The sequence below is a fragment of the Microtus oregoni genome, unplaced genomic scaffold, assembly GCF_018167655.1.
Source record: "Microtus oregoni isolate MIOR12 unplaced genomic scaffold, Mior012 000040F_ref0000088, whole genome shotgun sequence".
In the NCBI taxonomy this organism is placed as follows: domain Eukaryota; kingdom Metazoa; phylum Chordata; class Mammalia; order Rodentia; family Cricetidae; genus Microtus; species Microtus oregoni.
In genome coordinates this window covers 12,920,001-12,940,758 of record NW_024543207.1, presented here as the reverse complement: position 1 = coordinate 12,940,758, position 20,758 = coordinate 12,920,001, and the positions used below count along the sequence as shown (strand labels likewise).

The 20,758-nt window shown below is 48.6% G+C and overlaps 1 protein-coding gene across 2 annotated transcripts in view; it reads left to right on the top strand.

The window, feature by feature from the left end:
• Nucleotides 1-941: 941 nt before the first annotated feature.
• Otulinl (OTU deubiquitinase with linear linkage specificity like) overlaps nucleotides 942-20,758 on the top strand; it is a 29,827-nt gene continuing 10,010 nt past the window's right edge. The window contains exons 1-5 of one of the 2 annotated variants that reach the window (XM_041632198.1): nucleotides 942-1,097; nucleotides 18,183-18,342; nucleotides 18,429-18,460; nucleotides 18,567-18,658; nucleotides 20,205-20,354. In XM_041632198.1, the coding sequence (XP_041488132.1) occupies nucleotides 1,043-1,097; nucleotides 18,183-18,342; nucleotides 18,429-18,460; nucleotides 18,567-18,658; nucleotides 20,205-20,354 (489 nt within the window). In that variant the 5' untranslated portion in view covers nucleotides 942-1,042. Of the gene's footprint in view, nucleotides 1,098-18,179; nucleotides 18,343-18,428; nucleotides 18,461-18,566; nucleotides 18,659-20,204; nucleotides 20,355-20,758 lie in introns of both variants that reach the window. The other variant, XM_041632197.1, reaches the window with a different exon arrangement.

Here is a 20,758-nt window from a genome sequence, read left to right as displayed (position 1 = left end):
CCCTTATCCTTTGTTCTGCGGCTCAGAAACGCTTGCAACGTTTCAATAACTTGTTGACATTGCCCCAAGGCTATTGAACTCAAATAAAATTCCAGGCTGTTTCCACATCTTTCTTTAGTTATGGAGCTTATTTTCCCAGAGACTGCCAGAATATTCCACATGCAAAACTGTTTGTATCTGGAATCCATTTACTCTAGAGAAAAGGGAAGTGTTCATCGGGATTTTAATTTTCTTCCTTTTTCTTCTGGGGACAAGAAAAAAAAACAACAAAACAAAACACACAGTGGGGGGTCCATCAAATTAGGAAATGAACAAAACAATCATCTGTCTATTTCTTGTTGGGTCATTTACTTCTGTTAGCGTTTTTTGTTTTTTTCTTATTTTTTAACTTTTAAGAAATTATTTTACAGAACCACTTTGTGTCAAGAATGCGCTTGTTCCATCCCTGAACAGTTTCAAGCACGCACTAGCCGGTTCTGCTGACCCACAGAGAAAGGCGAGGAAGCCTGCCCCCACATAGTGGAATAGGCCCCTGGGACGGGCAGAAGCTTCTGGATTCCATTCTCTCGCTCTCTGGAGCAGACAGAGCAGGTTTGTTCCTTGGCGAGCCGAGAACCGAGGCACCAGGGTGTTCTGGGCGGGCGCCATCGGTCCCTCGACCCATCAGCCTCCAAGTTCGCTGGCTTCAGTGCAGAGCTCGGGATCCGAGCAGGTGAACCGCCCCGGGTATGCCCGAAGCCCTGGTGTGCCCGGAGGAGCCCCGGGGGTTGAGCCGAGCCTCGGCAGCGAGTGACTGGGCAGCGGAGCTCTCTACGGCCCCCACGCCCCCACGCCCTCCACTCCGACCTCGCACGGAGGCCCCGCCCCCAGGGCCCGACCCAGCTTCTGACTGGCCGCAGTGCACGTCAGTCTGCGCTCGTGGGCGGGAGCACGGACGGCTGTCTCCGCGGCTGAGCTCGCGATCGCGGCGACGGGGAAGCGAGCCGGGCTCCGGGCTGTACCCGGGGCGGAGGGTGCGCGCGGGTGGAGGCGCGCGGCCCGCATGGAGGCGCTGAGGAGCTCGCCGCGGGAGCGGGAGCGCGCCCGGACCCCCGCAGGTGGGCGCCGGTGAGGGTGGGCACGGTCTCCGGAGGGTGTCGCGGCGGCGAGGGAGGGCGAAGGGTACCCCGAGTGCTTGCGGAGCGGGGGCGGCTGCACCTTCGCGCGTGGCGGCGTGGGTTGTAGCTGAGCCCCCAGGAACCCTAGAGAGGCGGGGTCTGCCGGCTGGTGTTCTCGGGGAGAACTGACTTTGTTGTAAAGTAAGCTACCGGGGTTCGCGCCTTGCAGAGGATGTGGCCCACACCTTGACAACAGCCAGACTTGTAAACCGCAGAAAACACTCATGACTTAAAGAGCGTACCAAGGGGACAGGATGGCAGCAGGTCGCTCTAGCTGCTGTGGCCTCTACGCCACTGGGTGACTGTGGTCTTCGCTCCAAAGACTTTAGAGGTGAAGGGTGTTTTTCCTGCCCATCCCTCAGCTGTGTTGGTGATTGAGTTGTCTTAGTCAGGGGAAATGATGGGCCACATGCCGGATTCTGTATTTCTCTCTCTACCACACCAAGAGTGTGAGCCTGGTAGGGAAGCCGAACAGCGTGTGTTCTCGCTTTGGGTGCATTTGTGGGGTTGTTGGACACCAGGAAGGCGTCTTCATTGCCGTCCTGGGTCCCAGCAGGTGTTCCTAACTGACTGGACACAACACTGCTCTAGGCGAGGAACGTCAGTCCATCCTAGAGTATCTCGGTGGGAGTTAACAGCTATTCGGGACACTCAGTCATTCGTGAAATGAATGTGCCCGATAAGTTAATACCTATGGCCTCGCCCAGCCTAGCAGTCTTACCTCTTCCCTCAAAAGTTTGGAGAATGAACTCATTTCTGTTTTACCTCTGTGCTCCTCGGGTTATTATAGAATTAGCCAAATATTTCCTGTGGGTGTATCCAGTTGACCATCTTAATTTCGTTCCTTTCTTCCCTTCTCCCTGCCTTAGTTTGGCAGAGACAGGAAAGTTGGAAACAGAGGTAAGGACACAGCTGGAAAGAGCTGGTGAGGCTGAAAAATGCCTACTGTAGCTTAACAGAACCACCAAGAATTTTTCCTCTTTCTGCGCCGAGTTTAAGGTGTGTCGGTGCCGGGAGGCCAGGGAGAGAGTCCTTCCATTTGTTCCGGTCTGTGGTGTCTGCAGTGTGTTTGCAGAAGGTGAGATTCAAGGATCAGATTATGGAAAACGTTTCCCTTCAAAATATAACTGCGGAGGCCCTAGAAGCATAGAAGCTCATCTTTGCTGGGTCTATTTGGGGGGCGGGGGGTAGTGGTTTTGGAGTCGCTTGCTCAGGCTGAGATGGAGACAACCTTATACTCTACCTCTTAACTCTGCTAAAAGAGAGACCCAGATTGGCTTTTAAGATAAGTAACCCTTGACAGAAACCAAAGAGACAACAGAAGAAAACCCACAGACCTGTCAGAGATTGAAAAGAGGTTGGGGTAGTCCTTTTAAACGACGAAAGTCAGAGGACACACGTCTCTGCACAGTGTAACTGGAAGGACACTGCTAGAGTCTCAGAGAAGGATGGAGCATCATGAAGGTCACATTATCCAGTGCTCCCAGGCTCAGAGGAGGCACGGTCACCTGTTGGGAGCATCCATCCGATGGCACAGTAAAACAAGCTCATCTTTCAGCATCTTCCGCAAACCTCTGGGTTTAAGGAGGATGTGTTTTCCCTGCAGTCACCTCCGATGCTCTTGCTTCGTGGTCCTTAACTGGTGGAGGGGTTGAGATGCTGTTGTATGTCACCCACACTGTCTCTAAGTTGACTGGCAATGTCCACGTTCTTGGTTGTGTTCTGAGGGGCTACTCAGCTCCCTGATGGACCCCAGGGTTGGGCTTCAGAGACAGAATGCCCAGTGTGTAATGGGGGAATCCCACGAGCCGGATCTCACATTCCAGCCACACTCGAAACAGCTTTGCTTGTTAGTATTTGCATTATATTGCTATGGTAGGTAAGATTTTTGTCTAAGGAAAGTATTCCAAAGCTAAAGTAAAATTAGGACAATAACGGCTAGTATTTGTTTTGCTACCCCTGTGTGTTAGAGCCACTTACCCATGCAGTGTTGCTCTGGTTGTGTGTGGCACAGGATGGACCGCTCATGCTCAGTGCCGCTGTTATCACTGTCATCCTCGACGCCTGTTATTTAGTTGTTTATCCCTGGGTTAAGAAACCGCTTCACATGAGGCCCCCACCTCATACCTGGACTATTCTGACAATTAAAAGGTGTGTCCCAAATATCCTGGGTTTCCTCATGCCCCAGCCCTTTGTCAGTGACTGACCTTGTCCATGAAGCAAGTGTTTCATGCCCACCCTAGACAGCCTGCTTCCGTGGGTGATCACAGGTCGTCACGGGGCAGGTGAGTGGGTTCAGACGTGAGCTGGTCTGTGTTCACGGAGAGAGGCAAACTGGAAGTGATCAACCAAGTGAGGAGGGGTGCCCATGGTGTCCAGGCACCTCCCATCCATGGGGACTGCTGAGGGTGGGTGCCTGTTCTGACGAGTGACTGCAAACCTCAGGTCTCTACTTATGACAGATTCTTAACCATCCTCTGCCTGGTCCGGCTCTGAAACAGTCCTGGCGTCTACCTAAGCAGGCCCTGCAGGTCCTAGGGCCTCTTCAGCACCCTGAAGCTGTTCTCAGGGAAAAGGCTAAGTTGTCATTGTTATACAACTTTGTTGACTGAGGTGACTTGCAGGGTGTACAGGAGAAGAGAGACGGTAAAACTTTTCTCTTCCAAGCTTCTCCTAGCTATATGGCTCTTTCTTTATGGCTACTGCAAGCTCCCAACTTTCAGGGGTTTATTAGACTAGTGGGTTCACCTGGGAGTTCTCTTTTCTCCCATGTCTACATGGCTCAGCTAATGAATGTACAGTTACTTAGATAATCTGTTTTCAAAAATCAAGGTTGTGCCCAACACGGTGCAACACATCTTTAATCCCAGCACTTGGAGTCCGAGGCAAGTGGATCTTCAGGAGACCAAGGTTAGCCTGATCTACATAGCAAGTTCCAGGCTAGCCAGGGTTACACGATGAGAGCCTGTCTCAAAAATAATTGGATTTCTGTGTCCATTTATTTGGTTGCGGTTAATTTCATGGAAGACTGACGCTTCTTCATAGCAAATTAGCAGGAAAGATTTTCTGTGTGTTCTTGTTTTTCCAGTACGTTTTTGTTCTAGACATAGTCGATTTAAGAAGCAACAAACAACTTTCCTGTTTTATTGGAGGCAGAGCAGACAGGTGGCATTGCGTTTAAATGAAAAAGATGGTAAAAAGTTTATGTTTATCTCCAAGAGATGAGGGAACACCATCTGTCATTGCTGTTGCCAGGATTCCTAGGAAATAAAAATTCCAGGAAGTACAGAACATAAAATATTATGGCTGATATGTTTCTAAATGATGAATTTCATAGTAAATCTTTCGTTGTTATCTTAACCACGTGACTGCAGCGCTTTCTCTAGAAAGCCCCACCCACAACTGACACAGGAGAGGACTTTCACTAAAGTCAAGGGCTGAGGGAGCTGGGAGGAAACTCGGTTGGTAAGTGTTGCCGTGCATGCCATGGACCTGACTCTGGGTTTAAAGCATCCACACTCAAAAGCCCCGAGCGTGGTGTGTGTCTGTAATATTGGTGCTGAGGAGACAGCTAGGAGGATCCTGGGGCTTGCTGGGCATGCAGGCTAGTTGAGTCCTGGGGATTCATGCAGGCGAGGCGAGTCCCCCAAGCTTGACTCAGAAAAGCACCTGAAAAAAAAAAGGCACCTGATGTCAGCCTATGGCCTACACACACACACACACTCATGCACGCACACATTCATACATGCAAGCACGCGGAGGAGGGGGAGCGGGGGAGGCAGAGAGAAAGAGGAGAGTAACTGATGTCCCATCTTTGTAGACATGAACTCCCTGTCTTCGGTGGAGGTACAACAACCTTCTTGGATCCCTTGGATCCGTGCCAGTTTCTGAATGGTGTGCCACTGTGGGTGGAAAGTCACTAGGCTTGTTTGCTGTCTAGGCTAGCGCTAGAGCGCTTCCTGCAGTGTGTAGTCCCCAGGTTTAACAAGCGAACTAAATCCTTGCCTGGCGCTGAGAGGCTCTGTCCCTCGGTCTTAGAACAGCACCTGGTATACTGAGGGAATAGATTAACAATCTGTGATGAGGAAACCTCGGCTGACCTTCGGGCTATGTGAAGCTAGAGGAAAACAGTGCCCCGAATTGGCCACTCGGATGGGTAACATGCTGAACCCAGCAGAATGGCCATAGGAAAGAGGAAATGGAAGAGATGGCTGGGGCTAAATGCAGTCAGCCACCAGCTCCATACGAAGTGCGGAGTGGAGTGCAGATGGCAGCAGTGTCGGCTGGGCGTCGTGTTGCTTGGTGTTTGCAAGGGCAGCCAGAGAGTAGGTGGGCTGCGTACCCTAGAGTGGAAATACAATGAATGAACTGAAGAATACAAACACCGAGTCCCTTCGTCTCGGACCTGAGACTGTGCAGGACTCTGGCGTGGGCATCCCTTCCTCTAAGCAGGAAGTTAAAAATCACTTCAACCAAAAGAGTTTACATCATGATTTATCCAAGGTATATTCATCTATTTTGTATTTTAAATATTTGTCCGACACGAGTTTGAGCACTTAGCTGATGTCTACAGCAGAAGGCTGTCGCCTGCCTTGTCCTTTCCCATCCCGGTGGCTTCTCCAGACAAACCTCACTGGCAGCGGTTCCTCTTCTTACCCCCTCTCCGTGTGCACAGGACCCTTCATCAGAACTAGTGCAATCGGCACAGCTGGTTGGTTATTGGGTGGGTCTTCAATCCACACCCATGGCGTCCTCGTGGCTCTAGCTTTGAATAATGCTTTGTGCTTAGCTGAAGGTGAGTTAGTTCCCAGCTGTTTAAAATCCCATGCCTATGCGCCAGTGTGATTATCCGCCTAGCACAATTGGCAAGCACGCTGAAAGGAAGGGGTCTCTGGAGGAGGGGAGGTGGTGGGTAATAGGCTGGCATCTGGAGGCCTGTTCACGGGGCAGGGGTGGGGGCAAGAAGCTGAGGTCCAGGGCACTCGGCTCCATTGGGCCAGACGCCCAGCTCCCTCCTCATCCCACTACAGCAAAACCTTCCTGCTAGGTGACCACTTCACGTTCTCACTTCCCGCTTTGGATTTACACGGGGTGTATTATTAACGGAAGAGAAACACACTGGTAACTCACGCTTCTGACATGCACATTCCAAGCCGGAAGGGACCACCAGGCCAGGCTTAGGTGTAGTGGGATCACAGAACACCATCAAATGATTGAAGACATACCTTTTTCTGTGTTGGAGGTCAGAGGTAGCTAGCTAGCCCTCCATGGCTAGGATGGGTTCTGTGGTGTCTGGAGTCCAGGGCCTTTGCTTTTCCATGTGATTCTGTTTTTCATCTGTTTCTTCTACTGTGTTTCCACACAGAACATGGCTTCCACGACCACAGTCTTATTTTGTACCGAAACATGGATCATCAGTTGTCAGACTTACATTCCAGATATCAGAGAGAAAAAAGGGGAGAAATAGGCCATTCTTGTTGAGTGTGTGTATTCTCTCTCTCTCTCTCTCTCTCTCTCTCTCTCTCTCTCTCTCTCTCTCTCTCTGTCCCTAAAGCGGAGGCTTTAGGATGAGGCTTCCTTTAATTCAGACTAATGTTGATCTCTTTATGTGGCTGAAGACAGCCTGGAAGTCCTGATCCTCCTGCCTCAGACTCTCAAGTGCCGAGATGACAGGTGCTCTCCACTATGCCTGGCTGATGATTCTGTTTGGAAGGTGAGCGTTGCATTCCGTGCGGAGCCCACTCAGCACAGCTGCACCAGCATCCGGAGAGGATGGAATGAGCCTTTCCCCTGAGAAGCCATGGGTCCCCATTGAAGTTCCATGTTCTGTTTATGAGAAGGGAGAGAACAGACTCAGGGCGAGCTGGTTAGGCTGTGCCGTGGAGACCTAAGTGCTGGATCCTGAACTCGCAGATGCCCTGGCTCATTCGGCCAGCATTTATTAACCATCTCCTCTGGACCCAGAGCATGAAGAAAACAGACAGTCCGGGTCCTTAAGTTGTCCACAGTGGGGGGAGATAGGCCGTCGAACGTAAGCACGGCTGTAAATGGACAAGCGCCGGGCAAGGACACCGTGTGCCTTGCAGAAGAGAGTGGGTTTGCTAAGGGCTGGCGATGGGCCAGACAAGTGACATTTGAGTTGAGAGCTGGAAGAAAGTGTGACCTAGGCCATGGAAGAATGTTCCAGACTGAGGGAAGAATGCAAGCAAAGTAGGGGTAGGGGCGTGCTAGGAGGCCCCAAAGGGCATGTGGGGGAGGGGCCAGGATGGACTGAAGGGGACCCTAGGTGACCTATCCTGACATGCCTGGAACTCAGGTATGTCTCAGATACGGGACTTTCAGGACTAAACCCGGGAGAGTCCCAGGAAAACTGGGGTGAGTTGGGCCCTGCTGTGGGGCCTCACAAAGAGTGGTGCATCTTCCCTCGTGACTATTCTAGAAATGCTCCTTTTCAGTCAGGAATAACTCCTGCCATGAAGAACTCTTGACTTGTGAGCCGAGTGGGCCTCTCACTTGGCAGAAGGGAAGGAGAGGAACTACACTTGGCTGTAGTCAGAACACTTAGGCAGTGCTGATTCTCTCTGTTTGGGTTTGTTTCTCCTTTGGCATTTAACCAGTGCCTGGTATGTTTGAAGGAACAGAGATGGTCAGGGATGGAGGGAGCCCTTGTGCTCTCTGTTTTCCAGCCCTGGCAGTACATTGAAATTGCCTGGGAATGTCAAGTGAAGAATGGGCACAGCCCAGTAAGTCAGCCCCGGGGGAAACCAGCCTGGCGGTTCCACCACCATGCCCTGAGACATCAGTGTGCATGCAGATCCCAGCTGTCCTGACAGGACACAGATTCAGCTGCAGAGGAGCTCAGGAGTCCGTTTCTAAGAAGCCCTGAAGCGTGACTAATGGCACGTACTGCTCTATCCGAGTTTGGTGGATTCCCTTAGAAGCTGTCGGCTTCTCTATGGAGGTGTGGAGGGTAGACGAGTTCCCAGGGGAAGAAGGGAAAGATGGCAGAGCTGGCCCGTGGGTCTCCTACTTGGAGGCCATCCACAGGATCACATTGAGCCCCACTTGGGGCAGATCTTGGCTTCCCAGTTAGTCCTAGGGTGTGGTTGGGTGTTCCACGAGCTGTCACACTGACTGGCACACGTATTCTTATTCTTGGTTACTGAACCCGTTCCTGAGGCCTTTGGGTAGGAATGTTCCATGGTCAACACGCCCTTCTTTTCCTTTCCCACTCCTTCTCTGTGGGACTTTATTTCTCACTCAGTGGCTGCCAGTGTAGACATTTCCTACCAATAAGACAAGGAGTGGACAGATTTCCAAAATAGATGATCCATCTATCAATTTTTTAAAATGTCAGCCCACACCAGCTCCAGAATAAAAGCAGACTGGGGAAAAGAAAGTCAGTTTAGAAGGATTAGTAGCTATTAGCAACAACACCCAATGGTTGCCTTAGAAGATCGCAGTCTGATATTAAGGCCTGAGAGTTGACCTGCACAGGCCAGTGACGTCAGACCTAACAGGGATGAACAAAGGGTCCTGCCTGGCTCTAAAAGCATGAATCCTGCACACATGATGCAGAAAACCCATCCCATGTGCTGACTGGAAAGTTGGGCACCAATGTCGGAGAGTGAGGAAAGCGTTAATTCAGCTCAGGGGCAGATTGGCAGAATCCGTGTGTCTGGATGGCCTTTCTCACTATCCCACAGCTAGACTCACTTCCTAAACACCAGGCATTTCTCTTAGGAAGACTCCCTCTCTACAGATTGTTTAGTTCTGTACAGAGAGGAGGGCCAAGGATGAGCATCCCAAGAGAATCTTCTAGACTCCCTCCTCTTGGGAAAGAGCGAAGAGAAAGAAGGTGGTAGGAGTCATGCCTGTCCTCCAGGAAGTCTCTCCGCCTGGGCTCTTGAGAACTTCTCTGGCCCTTCTTTCAGAAGATGAAGCTCTGGCATAGAGCCAAAGGACGTTAAATTGTCAGCAGAGTTCGGAATGGGAATTTATGGTCTCTTGGGCATTTATCAGTTTGCAGCTGTGCAACATATGAACCAGTCTCAAGATGCAGTAATTCAGATGTCATCAGGAGCGGAGTTTGGCAAGTCTCAGTTATTAGGTCTCTGAAGAGAACAGCTCAGGGGAAGACAGTGATGTCATTAGGGTGAAGGGCACCTCCCTGAGTCAGAACATGGGGTTCAAGTTCTTATTTCTGTTCATCTTCCCTGGGCTTTAGAATGTGCACCTCAGAAATGAAGCCAGTGTGGCAGCTCCTCCAGTGATCTGTGAGTGTGACACAGCTCCTCCAGTGATTGTGAGCAAGTGTGCTACGGCCCCTCCAGGAAGCAGATCCGCTGTGAGCAAGTGTGCTACGGCCCCTCTGTGAGCAGATCTCCTATGAATGAAGAGCCAGAGCTTGTTCACAGTGTGATCTTTCCCTGTGTACCCTCTTCTGTCCTTGTGTAGAGGACCCTCCGCAGAGAGCCAAAGCCAAGCCTTGCCCCTGGATCATCAGTCATTCATTTCAGGAACATTGATTGACACCTGACTGGCTGGGCAGAGATAAGGACTTAGTGGGGTATTCTTTTTCTCTGGTATGGTTGTTGTTTGTTTGTTTGTTCTTATTTTCCAGTACTGGGGTTTGAACATAGCCTCCCCCCCCCCATTATAGGCAAACAGTTTATTTCCAGTCATCCTTAAACCTTACAAATCATGATAAACTTCTTTTCTCTATAAAATAAAAAAGGAATGTTAAAAGATTCAGCATTAGCCTTAGAGGAGATTTCAGACTAGTAGATAAAGCCATCATAGGTGCATAGATAGCACAGGCCTGTGTATGTATAAGGCCAGCAATGTGACAGAGGAGACCCTCACTGTGGACAGGATAGTGTCCTGTCCTGCAGTGTGTGTGGAGCAGACCTGCGGTGTGGAGAGAGGATTGGGGATGCTCTGAGGCCTGAAAGACCTAACGTGCTGGCTGGATTCAGGCCTTGGAGATGCAACAGAATTCTAACCCTGTGCTTGTGTGGAAGATGGAGAAAGTTACCCCGTGATAGGAATCAGACTTACTCTTTATGACTCCAAGAAGAGCATGGCAGGCTGTGACCACGAACCTGATTCTGTGTCAGCCCCCTAATTCAGACCTGCCAGAGCCGTTCTTTAGACGTATTGACTGAAAACCACAGCAATGTTGAGATCCTGGCCAACTGCGCTGGCCTTCCTTGCTTTCCTTACCTTGCTAGCTCTCCATCCTTTGGCCTTAGATCACACTCACAGCCCAAGGAAGCCTTCCCCAGCCTGACCTCGGTCCTTCTCAGCTCCATTTGTGCCCCCTGGAGGTTGCCTCAGTGGGCCCATCTGTCTGCATCTGGGAGTCTCTGCCAGTGCAGTCCAGCTGTTAGGACTCTGGCAGATCTGTAGGAACAGCCTAATCTGTGTCGATAGAATGAGGGTAGACTTAGCACTAGGGACATAATCAGAAAAGGAAAGTAGCTGCCTCTAGAAGGGAGTGTGTTCCCAGGTGAGAAGTGGGCAAGCCCTAAGTTACGTCATGGGTTCTGGGGAGATGGTCGCAAAGACTGGTGGGATAGTGTGGTTTCATCTTGTTCCGGCCTTGATTCATCACCATGTGTTAAGCGTTGGGCCATGGTTTAGGGCCGTCTAGGCTGTGTGATTTGCTTAACATCTTGAATCTAATAAATGACAGAAGGAAGGAAAGATTCCAGAACACACAGACAGACAGATGAACACACACACACACCCCATTCTGCGGTCAGTTGTCTCTCCTGGGCTGTGCCACACTTCCACAATTCCACAGAAAAGGATCGATTCCGAGCTCTTCGATGTCCCCTGTCTGCACCTACAGCTCTTGTGTTTTTATTGCTGGTGGGCTGTCAAAACCCTACCACAGCGAGAAAACTAAATTTCTCTTTAAGACGACAGGTCACTTTTGACAGTTCTGTAAGCTACTCAGAGTAAAATGAGACAGCTCTGACTTACAGTGTTCTTACAGCACACAAGGTCCTCCCTGAGTCAGGCAGGAAGTGATTCCCAGGTATATTATGGGTACTTTCAGTTTCCCAAGACTCCAGAGTGAGAAGGCCACATCTGTGGAGGCTGCTGCCAACTTGAGTAGGTTACATGTCTCTCTGCTCACGCCTTTCAAGATAGAAACCTTCCACCTAGTGCTTCTCTTCCTTGGAGAGAATGACAGGGTCCCATGGTTGTTGGCTTTCCTGATTCTCTAAGATGAAGAGCTGGTCTTTTTTTTTTGAGATTTTATTTTATTTTTCACTTTAATTAATTTATTTATTTATTAAAGATTTCTGCCTCCTCCCCGCTACCGCCTCCCATTTCCCTCCCCCTCCCCCGATCAAGTCCCCCTCCCTCATCAGCTCGAAGAGCAATCAGGGTTCCCTGATGTGTGGGAAGTCCAAGGACCACCCACCTCCATCCAGGTCTAGTAAGGTGAGCATCCAAACTGCCTAGGCTCCCCCAAAGCCAGTACGTGTAGTAGGATCAAAAACCCATTGCCATTGTTCTTGAGTTCTCAGTAGTCCTCATTGTCCGCTATGTTCAGCAAGTCCGGTTTTACCCATGCTGGTCTTTCTTAATTGAGCAGAACTAACACCTGAATACAAAGTAGAGTCTCTCAGCCTCATCGTATCAGTGAATGACGAAGATTGCTTTCTCCCAACCACAACAGAACACAGTTGAGAGTGTCTGCCGCTTGTGAATTTCAGTGTAGTGTTAGAACACGCCCCAGTTTTTGTTTTTGTTTTTTAAACAGGAAGAGTGTACCCTGAGGTCCCTCTACTACCTCAAACATCAAAACACCATTGTCTTTTCTACCCTTCTAGCTCTAACTTCTCTCTGGTCTAGATAGTAGCCTTTGACATACCACTGCCGGGAGGTCATGGAGCTGGACGCAGATGAGGTGTTGGTGTGTAGAAAGAGAGCCACAGTACTGATACTGTCCTGTGTAAGATTGGGAGAGAGCTGAAGACAGCTCATTGGTGGTGTTTGGTTAGCATGAATGGTTGAGTTGTTAGCATGATTCAATCCCTAACACTGGAAGGTAGTTAAGACTGAAGACTGTAGCCCATGGGGAGCTAGAAGCAAAGAATTATCTAGAACAACTCTAGAAGTCTCAGAGGAGTCAGTGTTGCTGCTAAACTCGGCCAGGAGCCCTGCCCAAGGCTGTTGAGCCAGATCTTCATTTGGTTTCTGGCTTTTCAGTGGCTTTTAGTTTTGTTTTCAGGGCTTGGTGTTTTCCACCCACTTTTGGGTTTCCTGTTTTAATGTTTGAATTACTTCAGCTTTGATACGTTGTAGAGAATGGGGGGAAAATTTTAAGCATTTTACCACGCATACACACCAAAAGCAAAACAAACACCCAAGCCCAGTGATTTTTGTAGTTCTAGCCAGTTATCTCTCTTGTTGTGGAAGGTGAGCACAGATAAGGCTGTAGGGTCAGGCATTTGTACCTGCTGTAATTCCTCAAGGAGCCTAATGCCCGTTTCTCCTGATTGTTGGGGACATACTTTAATCCTGACGGTTGGGCAATACATGAGACATATATTAAAAAGAAAGAAAGGTTGGGGAGAGAGAAAGGAAGGAAGGAAGGGAAAGAAGTGTGTTGCGGAGCTCAATGGTTCAGTACAAAAGTATGAAAAGGGAATTTTGCTTTTTGCCCCTTGGCAGGCATGAAAGAGAGTCAGATCCCTACTTCCTGGCAACGTCTTTCTTCCCAGCCTCCTCTCACGTCCCGCACTTCCCAGAGCTGTCTTTGCTGAACTCTCCCTGCCTACCCTCCCTTTGTTCTCGTGGGGTGTGGGATGACTGTGTCTGTGGAGGTAAAGAGCTCTCTCCTTTGCTTTCCTGCATCCCACTCACGACCCAGCAGGACCCCTCTCTGAGGCAGGGGGTAGAAGTTGGTGGTAATTGCAGAGTTGTCTCTGGTGGGAAGAGGGGCCCTCTGAAACTTATGTCTGAAGTGTTACCCTCTCCGCTGTGTTTGGAGAGATGCTGTTTGACTCAGTAGGAGTTCATCAGACTTGTCCTCATACTGATTGACAGTCTGGTTATGCTGTTTTATTCCTGTCTTTTTTTGAGTTTAACATATTTATTGACCCTAAAACAAGAGAAAGGTGTGTGTGTGCCTGTGCATGTGTGTGTGTGAGTGTGTGTGTGAGTGTGTGCATGTGTGTGTGCATGTGTGTAAGTGTGAGTGTGTATGGGTCTGTGCATGTGTGTGGGATGTGCATAAGTCAAAGCAGGCTGTCAGGTGTCTTCTGTCGATCTTTGCTTTATTCTCTTGAGATAAGGTCTCTCACTGAATCTGAAGCTCACTATTTTGGCTAGGTGGGCTAGCGGGTAAGCTACGGTATCCGCCTGGCTTTGTCAGTGTTGGGGTTACAGGCACATGCAACCGTGCCTGGTCCCTATGTGGGTTCTGGGAATTCAAACTCTGGTTCTCAGGCTTCCACAGCCGGTGCTCCTTACCCGCCAGCTCTGAGCAAAGGATGTACATTGTTCTCCCCTACAGCTGTAATTGTACTTACTACCCATGCTGATTTGAAACTGCGTTCAGCTTCACGGTCACAGATAGGAGGACAGCCAAGTGCTCAGGCAGGCAGCTTCCAGAACTACATGGCCGCTGCCTTTGATTACTGGCTCTGCCATGTATTGGGCAACTCCCATTAAGTGGCTGCTTAATCTTTTTGTCCCTAACAGTTCGCTAATCTACAAAGCAAAGGTGGTTAGAGTAACCACAATGAAAACAGCGGTAGTGTTTGTTGTGTGCTTAGTGTAAATGATACTGTGGCCAGCCCTTCTCTGACGTTTCCTTCACGCCCTCCAGCAGGTCTGTGCCTTCTGTCTTGGGATGGTAAAATGCACAGACCTGTGCTAAACATTGGCTGCGTACCAGGACCCGTTCTATTCTCTCTTCTTTCTGACTTAGAGATGGAGGTAAAGGGAGGTTCCTGTGGGGAATTGGGGCTCCTCTGTGGCACTGTGGGGCTCAGAGGCAAGAAGAAGGCAATCCATGCATACCACCGCAGCCACTTGGATGTAATGAGATACAATTCTTCCTACTCTTTTGACTTAGAAGTGTTACTCCTAAAAACATGGTCAGAGAGCAGCTTGTGCGGATCCTTACACGGCTGTACAGCCATGTCTGCCTCATACATGCCGTCTGTCCTGCAGAGTTCCAGCCTACCCACCTCTGCATGGCTCCCACCTACCCACACCAGAACCCTGTGATTATGCTCCGTCACCCTTCTTGGTCTGAGTTACTTAACAAAAAAAAAAAATGTGAGCACCTAAGATATGGGATCAGCTGATCGATGAATTTATATATTGGAATGTTAAGAATGGATCCGTATTACTTTCAGGTAAATAGATGAAACCTAAGCTCTTCACGCTAAGTGAAATGAGTCAGAAACAGAAAAGTATCGTGTGTTTTCTCTCATATGTAAAAATTTAAAAAAAAAAGAAAAAATCTGAAAGAGAGGACTGTTAGGGGAGAATGGAGGGAAGGAGAGAGGGGGGACAGGAGAAAATAGATACTGTAGGAGCACAGTGTGTTGCTGTGTGGAACTGTCGTGGTAAGCCCTCCCGTTTGAGCAGTGGGTGCATGGAATCGAGCGAGACCCGGAGTGCAGGCCTGTGGTCCAGGTTGTTTCCTGGTAAGGTGCTCAGAAAGCTGCCTTCTTGTCGGGTTCATTTTGAGGATATGGGCAGAAGGCTGGGGCGGGGCAAGGGAGAGAAAGAGACAGGAGAGGGAAGAGACGTAAGGAGGAGGAGATGGGGAGAGGGAGAGAGAAACGGAGACAGAAAAGGTATGAACAAACACAGAACAGTTATCTTCAGTGGGCTGACAGGAAAGGCCTTATTCTGAGGCGAGATGCCCCAAGGGGCTGGGCAGTCCCTCAGAGAGCATCTGAGAGATGAGCAGTGTCCGGGGCAGTACCCGGTCTTCACTGCAGTGGCTGTGAGCCCTCCACTGACCTCTGACATACACACATGACCCCTGACATACACACATGACCCCTGACATACACACATGACCCCTGACATACACACATGACCCCTGACATACACACATGACCCCTGACATACACACATGAGTAGCAGTCCGAGTGATGTCGGATACTGTACAAAGTCCCGCCGTCGGAAAGAAATGTGACTGACCTGTGCATTCCGAAGAAACTCGTTCTCTGGATTAGTTCAGAAACACACCCTCCATCGGTCAGTCCTTGCAGCGTTGGGTCCTCTCAGGGTGGTGGGAGGGTACTCACGGACCTCTTTTGGAAGCCAGTACCTGTCAGAACTGATGGTGTGCAAATCCCTTGACCCAGCATTTCTTGTTCTTCGAATTATCCTTAAAGACAAGCCGCCAGGACTCCTTAGGGGATGTGAGTAATGAATGCTGACTGCTTGCCAAGGCATTGTTTGTAAAGAGTGCAGAACTGTCCAGATGTTCGTCGGTAGGCAAAGCACACAGGACCAGCGATGCCAAGGACCTGGGCATTCGTTACAAAGAGTGTTCTCAGGGCTGGGTGGGAAGCATGCTCTGGACTCTGGCTTCAACTCCTAATGTTGTCAGAAAGAAGGAAGGAGTCGGTCTCTACATACAAGTCATATGTGGTGTTCTGTTTTTTCAAAAAATATTTTTACAGCTACCACATGTTATATATTCATAGATAATACTATCCTGTATATTCAAGAATTTACTAAAAGTAACTGTGTGGGTCAGAATTATCAGTGGAGGAAGCCATCTAAATTGGTAATAATGTAAAATTATAAACGTTAACATGGGATAGCTTTCCATTAAGAAGACTTTTTAGGACCTTTAAGTTGTTTTTTTTTAAATATTTTATTTATTTATTTATCATGTATACAATATTCTGTCTGCGTGTATGTCTGCAGGCCGGAAGAGGGCACCAGACCTCTTTACAGATGGTTGTGAGCCACCATGTGGTTGCCAGGAATTGAACTCAGGACCTTTGGAAGAGCAGGCAATGCTCTTAACCACTGAGCCATCTCTCCAGCCCCCAACCTTTAAGTTGTTAAGATTTGTTTTATTATTTTACTTGGGTGTATGTATGTGTATCTGCGCAAGTAAAGGGCATGTGTGCAGGTGTGCACAGAGGCCAGAGGAAGGCATCAGATTCCTTGAAGCTGAAGTTACAGGTGCTTCTGAGCCACTCAAGGTGAGTGCAGAGAATCAAACTCAGGTCCTTTGGAAGCAACAGAAAGTGCTCCTAACCACTGAGCCACCTCAACAGCCCCTTTTTTTATTGATATGTATGTGTGAGTGTCATGTGCGTACACTTGTCAGTAGTGCCAGAAGAGAGTGTTGGGTCCCTGGACCTAGAGTTCTAGAGTTTCAGGGGTGCTCAGAACTGGGGTCCTCTGAAAGAGCAGTATGCTCTTTTTTATTTTGTTTTATTTTTTTGAGACAGGGTTTCTCTGTGTATCTTTGACTGCCTTGGAACTCACTCTGTAGACCAGGTTGGCCTTGAACTCATGGAGATCTGCCTGCCTTTGCCTCCCAATGCTCGGATTAAAGGTGTGCACCACCACGCCCGACCTGAGCAGTGTACTCTTAACCACTGAGCCATCCATCTCTCTATCCCCAGCTCTGTGTTTTTAAACAAGAGTTTGCTAAATTGTGGGGAAATAGCGAATATAATTATTTGAGCAGCCAAATAACTTCTTCAACAGATAAGCATTTTTAAAATGTTCTTTTAGGTAATGGGAAGTATATTTTAATATGTGCTCCTGGTTATTTTTTCCTGATTTGTTAGTAAATTCTTTCCTTATTGGGAATATAAGTACACATGAAATATCCAGATGACCAAAATTGATGGAATCATAGGTTCCATGCCGATGAGGGTTTTATTGCAGTTGGTCAATGGAATTTTACTCAATGATCTGTTGTGGAGGAAATTATTTCAAAACAAACCCCAGGGGTTTTGGCCACCGTTCAGAAGTCCTCTTCCTCATTTTTGTACTTCAGCTTGTCACACACTCAAGCAGAATGTGACCGGAAATCTTCTGGACACAACAGAGTACTGCAAGCCCATCCGCCAGTCCCTTGGCCCTTAGTTTTTTGCCTTGTTGGACCAGGCATCACAGTGGGCATCTGAATGAAGAAGCGAATGTGGAAAGTGGTACCCGTGCTTCTGCTGATTGGCTCACTCCTGTGTGACTCAAATGATGATGCGACCTGTGATGCTCCCAAACAACAATGGGTAACGGGTCACCAGAGCCTGCCTGGAGTGGATCCAAGAGGTCCTTGGCGAGAAACGAGCGTGTGCCCGCCTTGTGCTGTGCTTCAAAATGTCATTTCACCCCTTCCCGGCAGGGCCACCTGCGTGGTACAGTCAAGACATCTCAGATCTGGGTAGTCGGGTATCATAAGCACACAGACTCCATGGTGGAAACAGGATTTGCATTCGGGATTCTGAAGCTCCTACTCCTTATGTCCATTTCAGATTATTAACTTTATAGAAAAAGATGTTTTATGTGATGCTGATTATGGGAGAATTTACTTGATGCTTTAATTTTGGATTTAGTGTTTGAATGCGCTAAACAAACATGTATATAGGCCTGAGGGAATATCTCAGTTGGTAGTTTTTGCCTCTCAATTGGTTGTGATGTTCTGTGCTTGTAATCCCAGCATTAAGGAGGCAGAGACCAGTGGATCAGTAGGGCTTGCTAGCTGGCCTCACTTAGTAGGTGAGCTTAAGGTCAGTCAGAGACCACATCTCAAAGAAGGTCGATGATACCTAAGGAACGGTGCTGGTGATTGTACGCACACACTCACGCACACGCACACACACACCCACGCACACACACACACAGAGCTTTACCTCATCGTACACACAAACATGCACATCTACATACATACACAAAAATGTGTATAAATCGATGATAGTCACTTGGGGGCAAAATTGTCCAATGTGTCATATGTCCCTTAAAGCAAATGTGTAACTGTGTTCGGCATGTCTGTTTTTTTAGTAGGAAGTGACCAAGTTCACTCCTGGATACTGGTTACAAGCCAAGTCGTTAGCATTGCCTGGAGAGCTGCAAGGGCTTCTGTGACGATGGTGGTGTGGCTTCTGTCAGCTTCCCTCTGCTACTTCAGAAGGCTGCATCTCCATCTAGGGCACCGGCTGAAGTGGTAGGTCATCCTGTCATCATGGCTTTTCAAAGACACCCTTGCCCTACAGAAAGTTCTTATATGTAATTGTTTCCTTTATCTTTCAGGTGGATTGGCTATCTGCAGAGAAAATTCAAAAGTAAAGACTTTAGTGCATACGTTTTCTTCTTTTTGAGGGCAGAGGAGGCTAGGGAAAGGAGAAGAGTGGGCAATTTCAGCTGCCTTGTATTTTCTGTTTTGCCTAGGAAACCTCAGTGTGGAGGCAGAAGTAGATTTACTCAGCTATTGCGCAAGAGAGTGGAAAGGAGAAACGCCGCGTGCCAAACTGATGCGGAAGGTACAGTATGGCTGCTTGTGGCAGTGTAGGCAGGCAGTGTCTGTCGGCATCCGGGTGCATTCTGTTCAGCTTTGCCAAACCCAAGGGTCCACCAGCACCAAATGGGATGTCAGTTAAAGCTGCAGCCTAAGTTTGGAGCCAAGCAGCTGATAGATGCTGGCTTTAGGTCTTGTTCTATCTTGCTTTTCTGCTGTTGATAACACAGTCTGACCAAAAGCAGTTTGGGGGAGGAAAGGGTTTATTTGACTTCCAGGTCACTGTCCATCACTGAGGGAAGTCAGAGCAGGACCTGAGGCAAAACCTGTGGAGAAACCCTACTTACTTACTGGCTTGCTCTCTGCATCTGGCCCAAGCTTACCTGCCTAGGGACAGTGCTGCCCACAGTAGGCTAGGTCCTTCTATGTCAGTAGTCAATCAAGACTATCTCACAGTCGTGGCCACAAGCCAGTCTAGAGTAGCCAATCCCCTGAAGTGGGTTCCTCCTCCCCAGAAGGCTCTAGGCTGTTGACTCAAGCTGAGAGGTGAGCTAACGAGGACAGGCTTCAACCTAGTGTTTATAGCGCTGAGAACAGGAATCAATTAAGTCTGTAACTTGAGAAAAGATGAGTCTTCAGATCTCTCGCCTTTTAACTTCTGCATGTGCTGTGGGGACTCTTCACTGAGGGGGATCAGACACCCTGCATAAGTACTTCGAGGAGATTTAGGATGTTCCATTGGAATGATCTTGGTAAATGTAAATATCCCCAACAGTGTTGCCCACTCCTGTCTTTGGTGGGGGGAAAAGGAGGGAGAGGTCCAAAGTACTCTTTGGTGCGGTCTTAAAACTCTACCATTTTCACTGTGGTTAAATTGTACTCCTTATCAGCCCCAAATAACCTGGTCTTCCAAGATGAGTCATCTAAACCAGCATGAGGCAGACTCCATACATAAGATCCACTTTAAAGTCCCATCCATAGGGCCACACTTAAGTGATTCAGGGTAAAAGCACTTGCTGTCAGCGTGTTGCTGGGGTCAGGAGAACCATTCTCTGGCTTCCAGATATGCACTAATGTGTGTGTGTGCATGCACACACAAAATAGTGATATGATGATTACGGCAATAAAGTTTAAAGATAAAATAGAGGGCTGGAGACATGGCTCAGCTGTTACGAGTGCTTGAAGTTCGTGCATAGGGCCTGAGTTCAGCTCCCAGCATCTATATCAAGAGGCTTACAATTACCCACCTGTAACTTTAGCTCTAGGGAGTCCTACACCCTCCCTCTCCACACACAGACACACGCACAAATACACATCGTTTAAAAATAAATTTCAAAAAATTGTTCTAAAATACACACAAAAAAAAAACTTTTTAAAGACTAAAACGACATCATCTATCACTACTCCACTTATTCGGGTTATTGGGGAACCATTCCCCTGTAGAAACACTCTCACTCGGCGTGTTCACTGAGACTTCACTTCCAGGGTGAGCACTGAAGTCTGTGCTCACCGAGCTCACACTGGCGTCTGTTGGGGCGGAGTTCATTCAGACCACCTTTGCCTCCTGACAGGCCTATGAGGAGCTGTTCTGGAGGCACCATATTAAATGTGTTCGGCCAGTGAAGAGAGATAACTATGACGCTCTCAGGTCCGTGCTGTTCCAGATCTTCAGCCAGGGTCTCTCTTTCCCATCATGGATGAAAGAAAAAGACATTGTGAAGGTACGATGTCCCACAGGGAACATGGGCCTATGGAGGCTCCCGGTCCTGGCCGGGTAGCTTTGTGTTCTCAGCATGCCGGTATTCCCAGTTTTGTTAGTTTTTAATGCTCTCAGTTTTTCTCAAGAAGCACCCGTCCTTCATAGTTAAGGAGGTCTGATAACACGAGCCCTTTTCACTATCACATAAATGTTTATTAACGAACGCATACAGAATGTAGTCACCACCCCAAGGTTCTCTCATGTACTACCTCCGTAGTCAGCTGTCCCCAGACCTCTGGTCTGCACACTTTCTAATCTGCTTTCTGCCCCTATGGTTTGCTGCTTCCAGTGTCATGTGAACGGAATCGTCTACTCAGCCGTCTGCCTGCCTGCCGTCCACTAGCAGTGAGCATTTACATTTTCTCC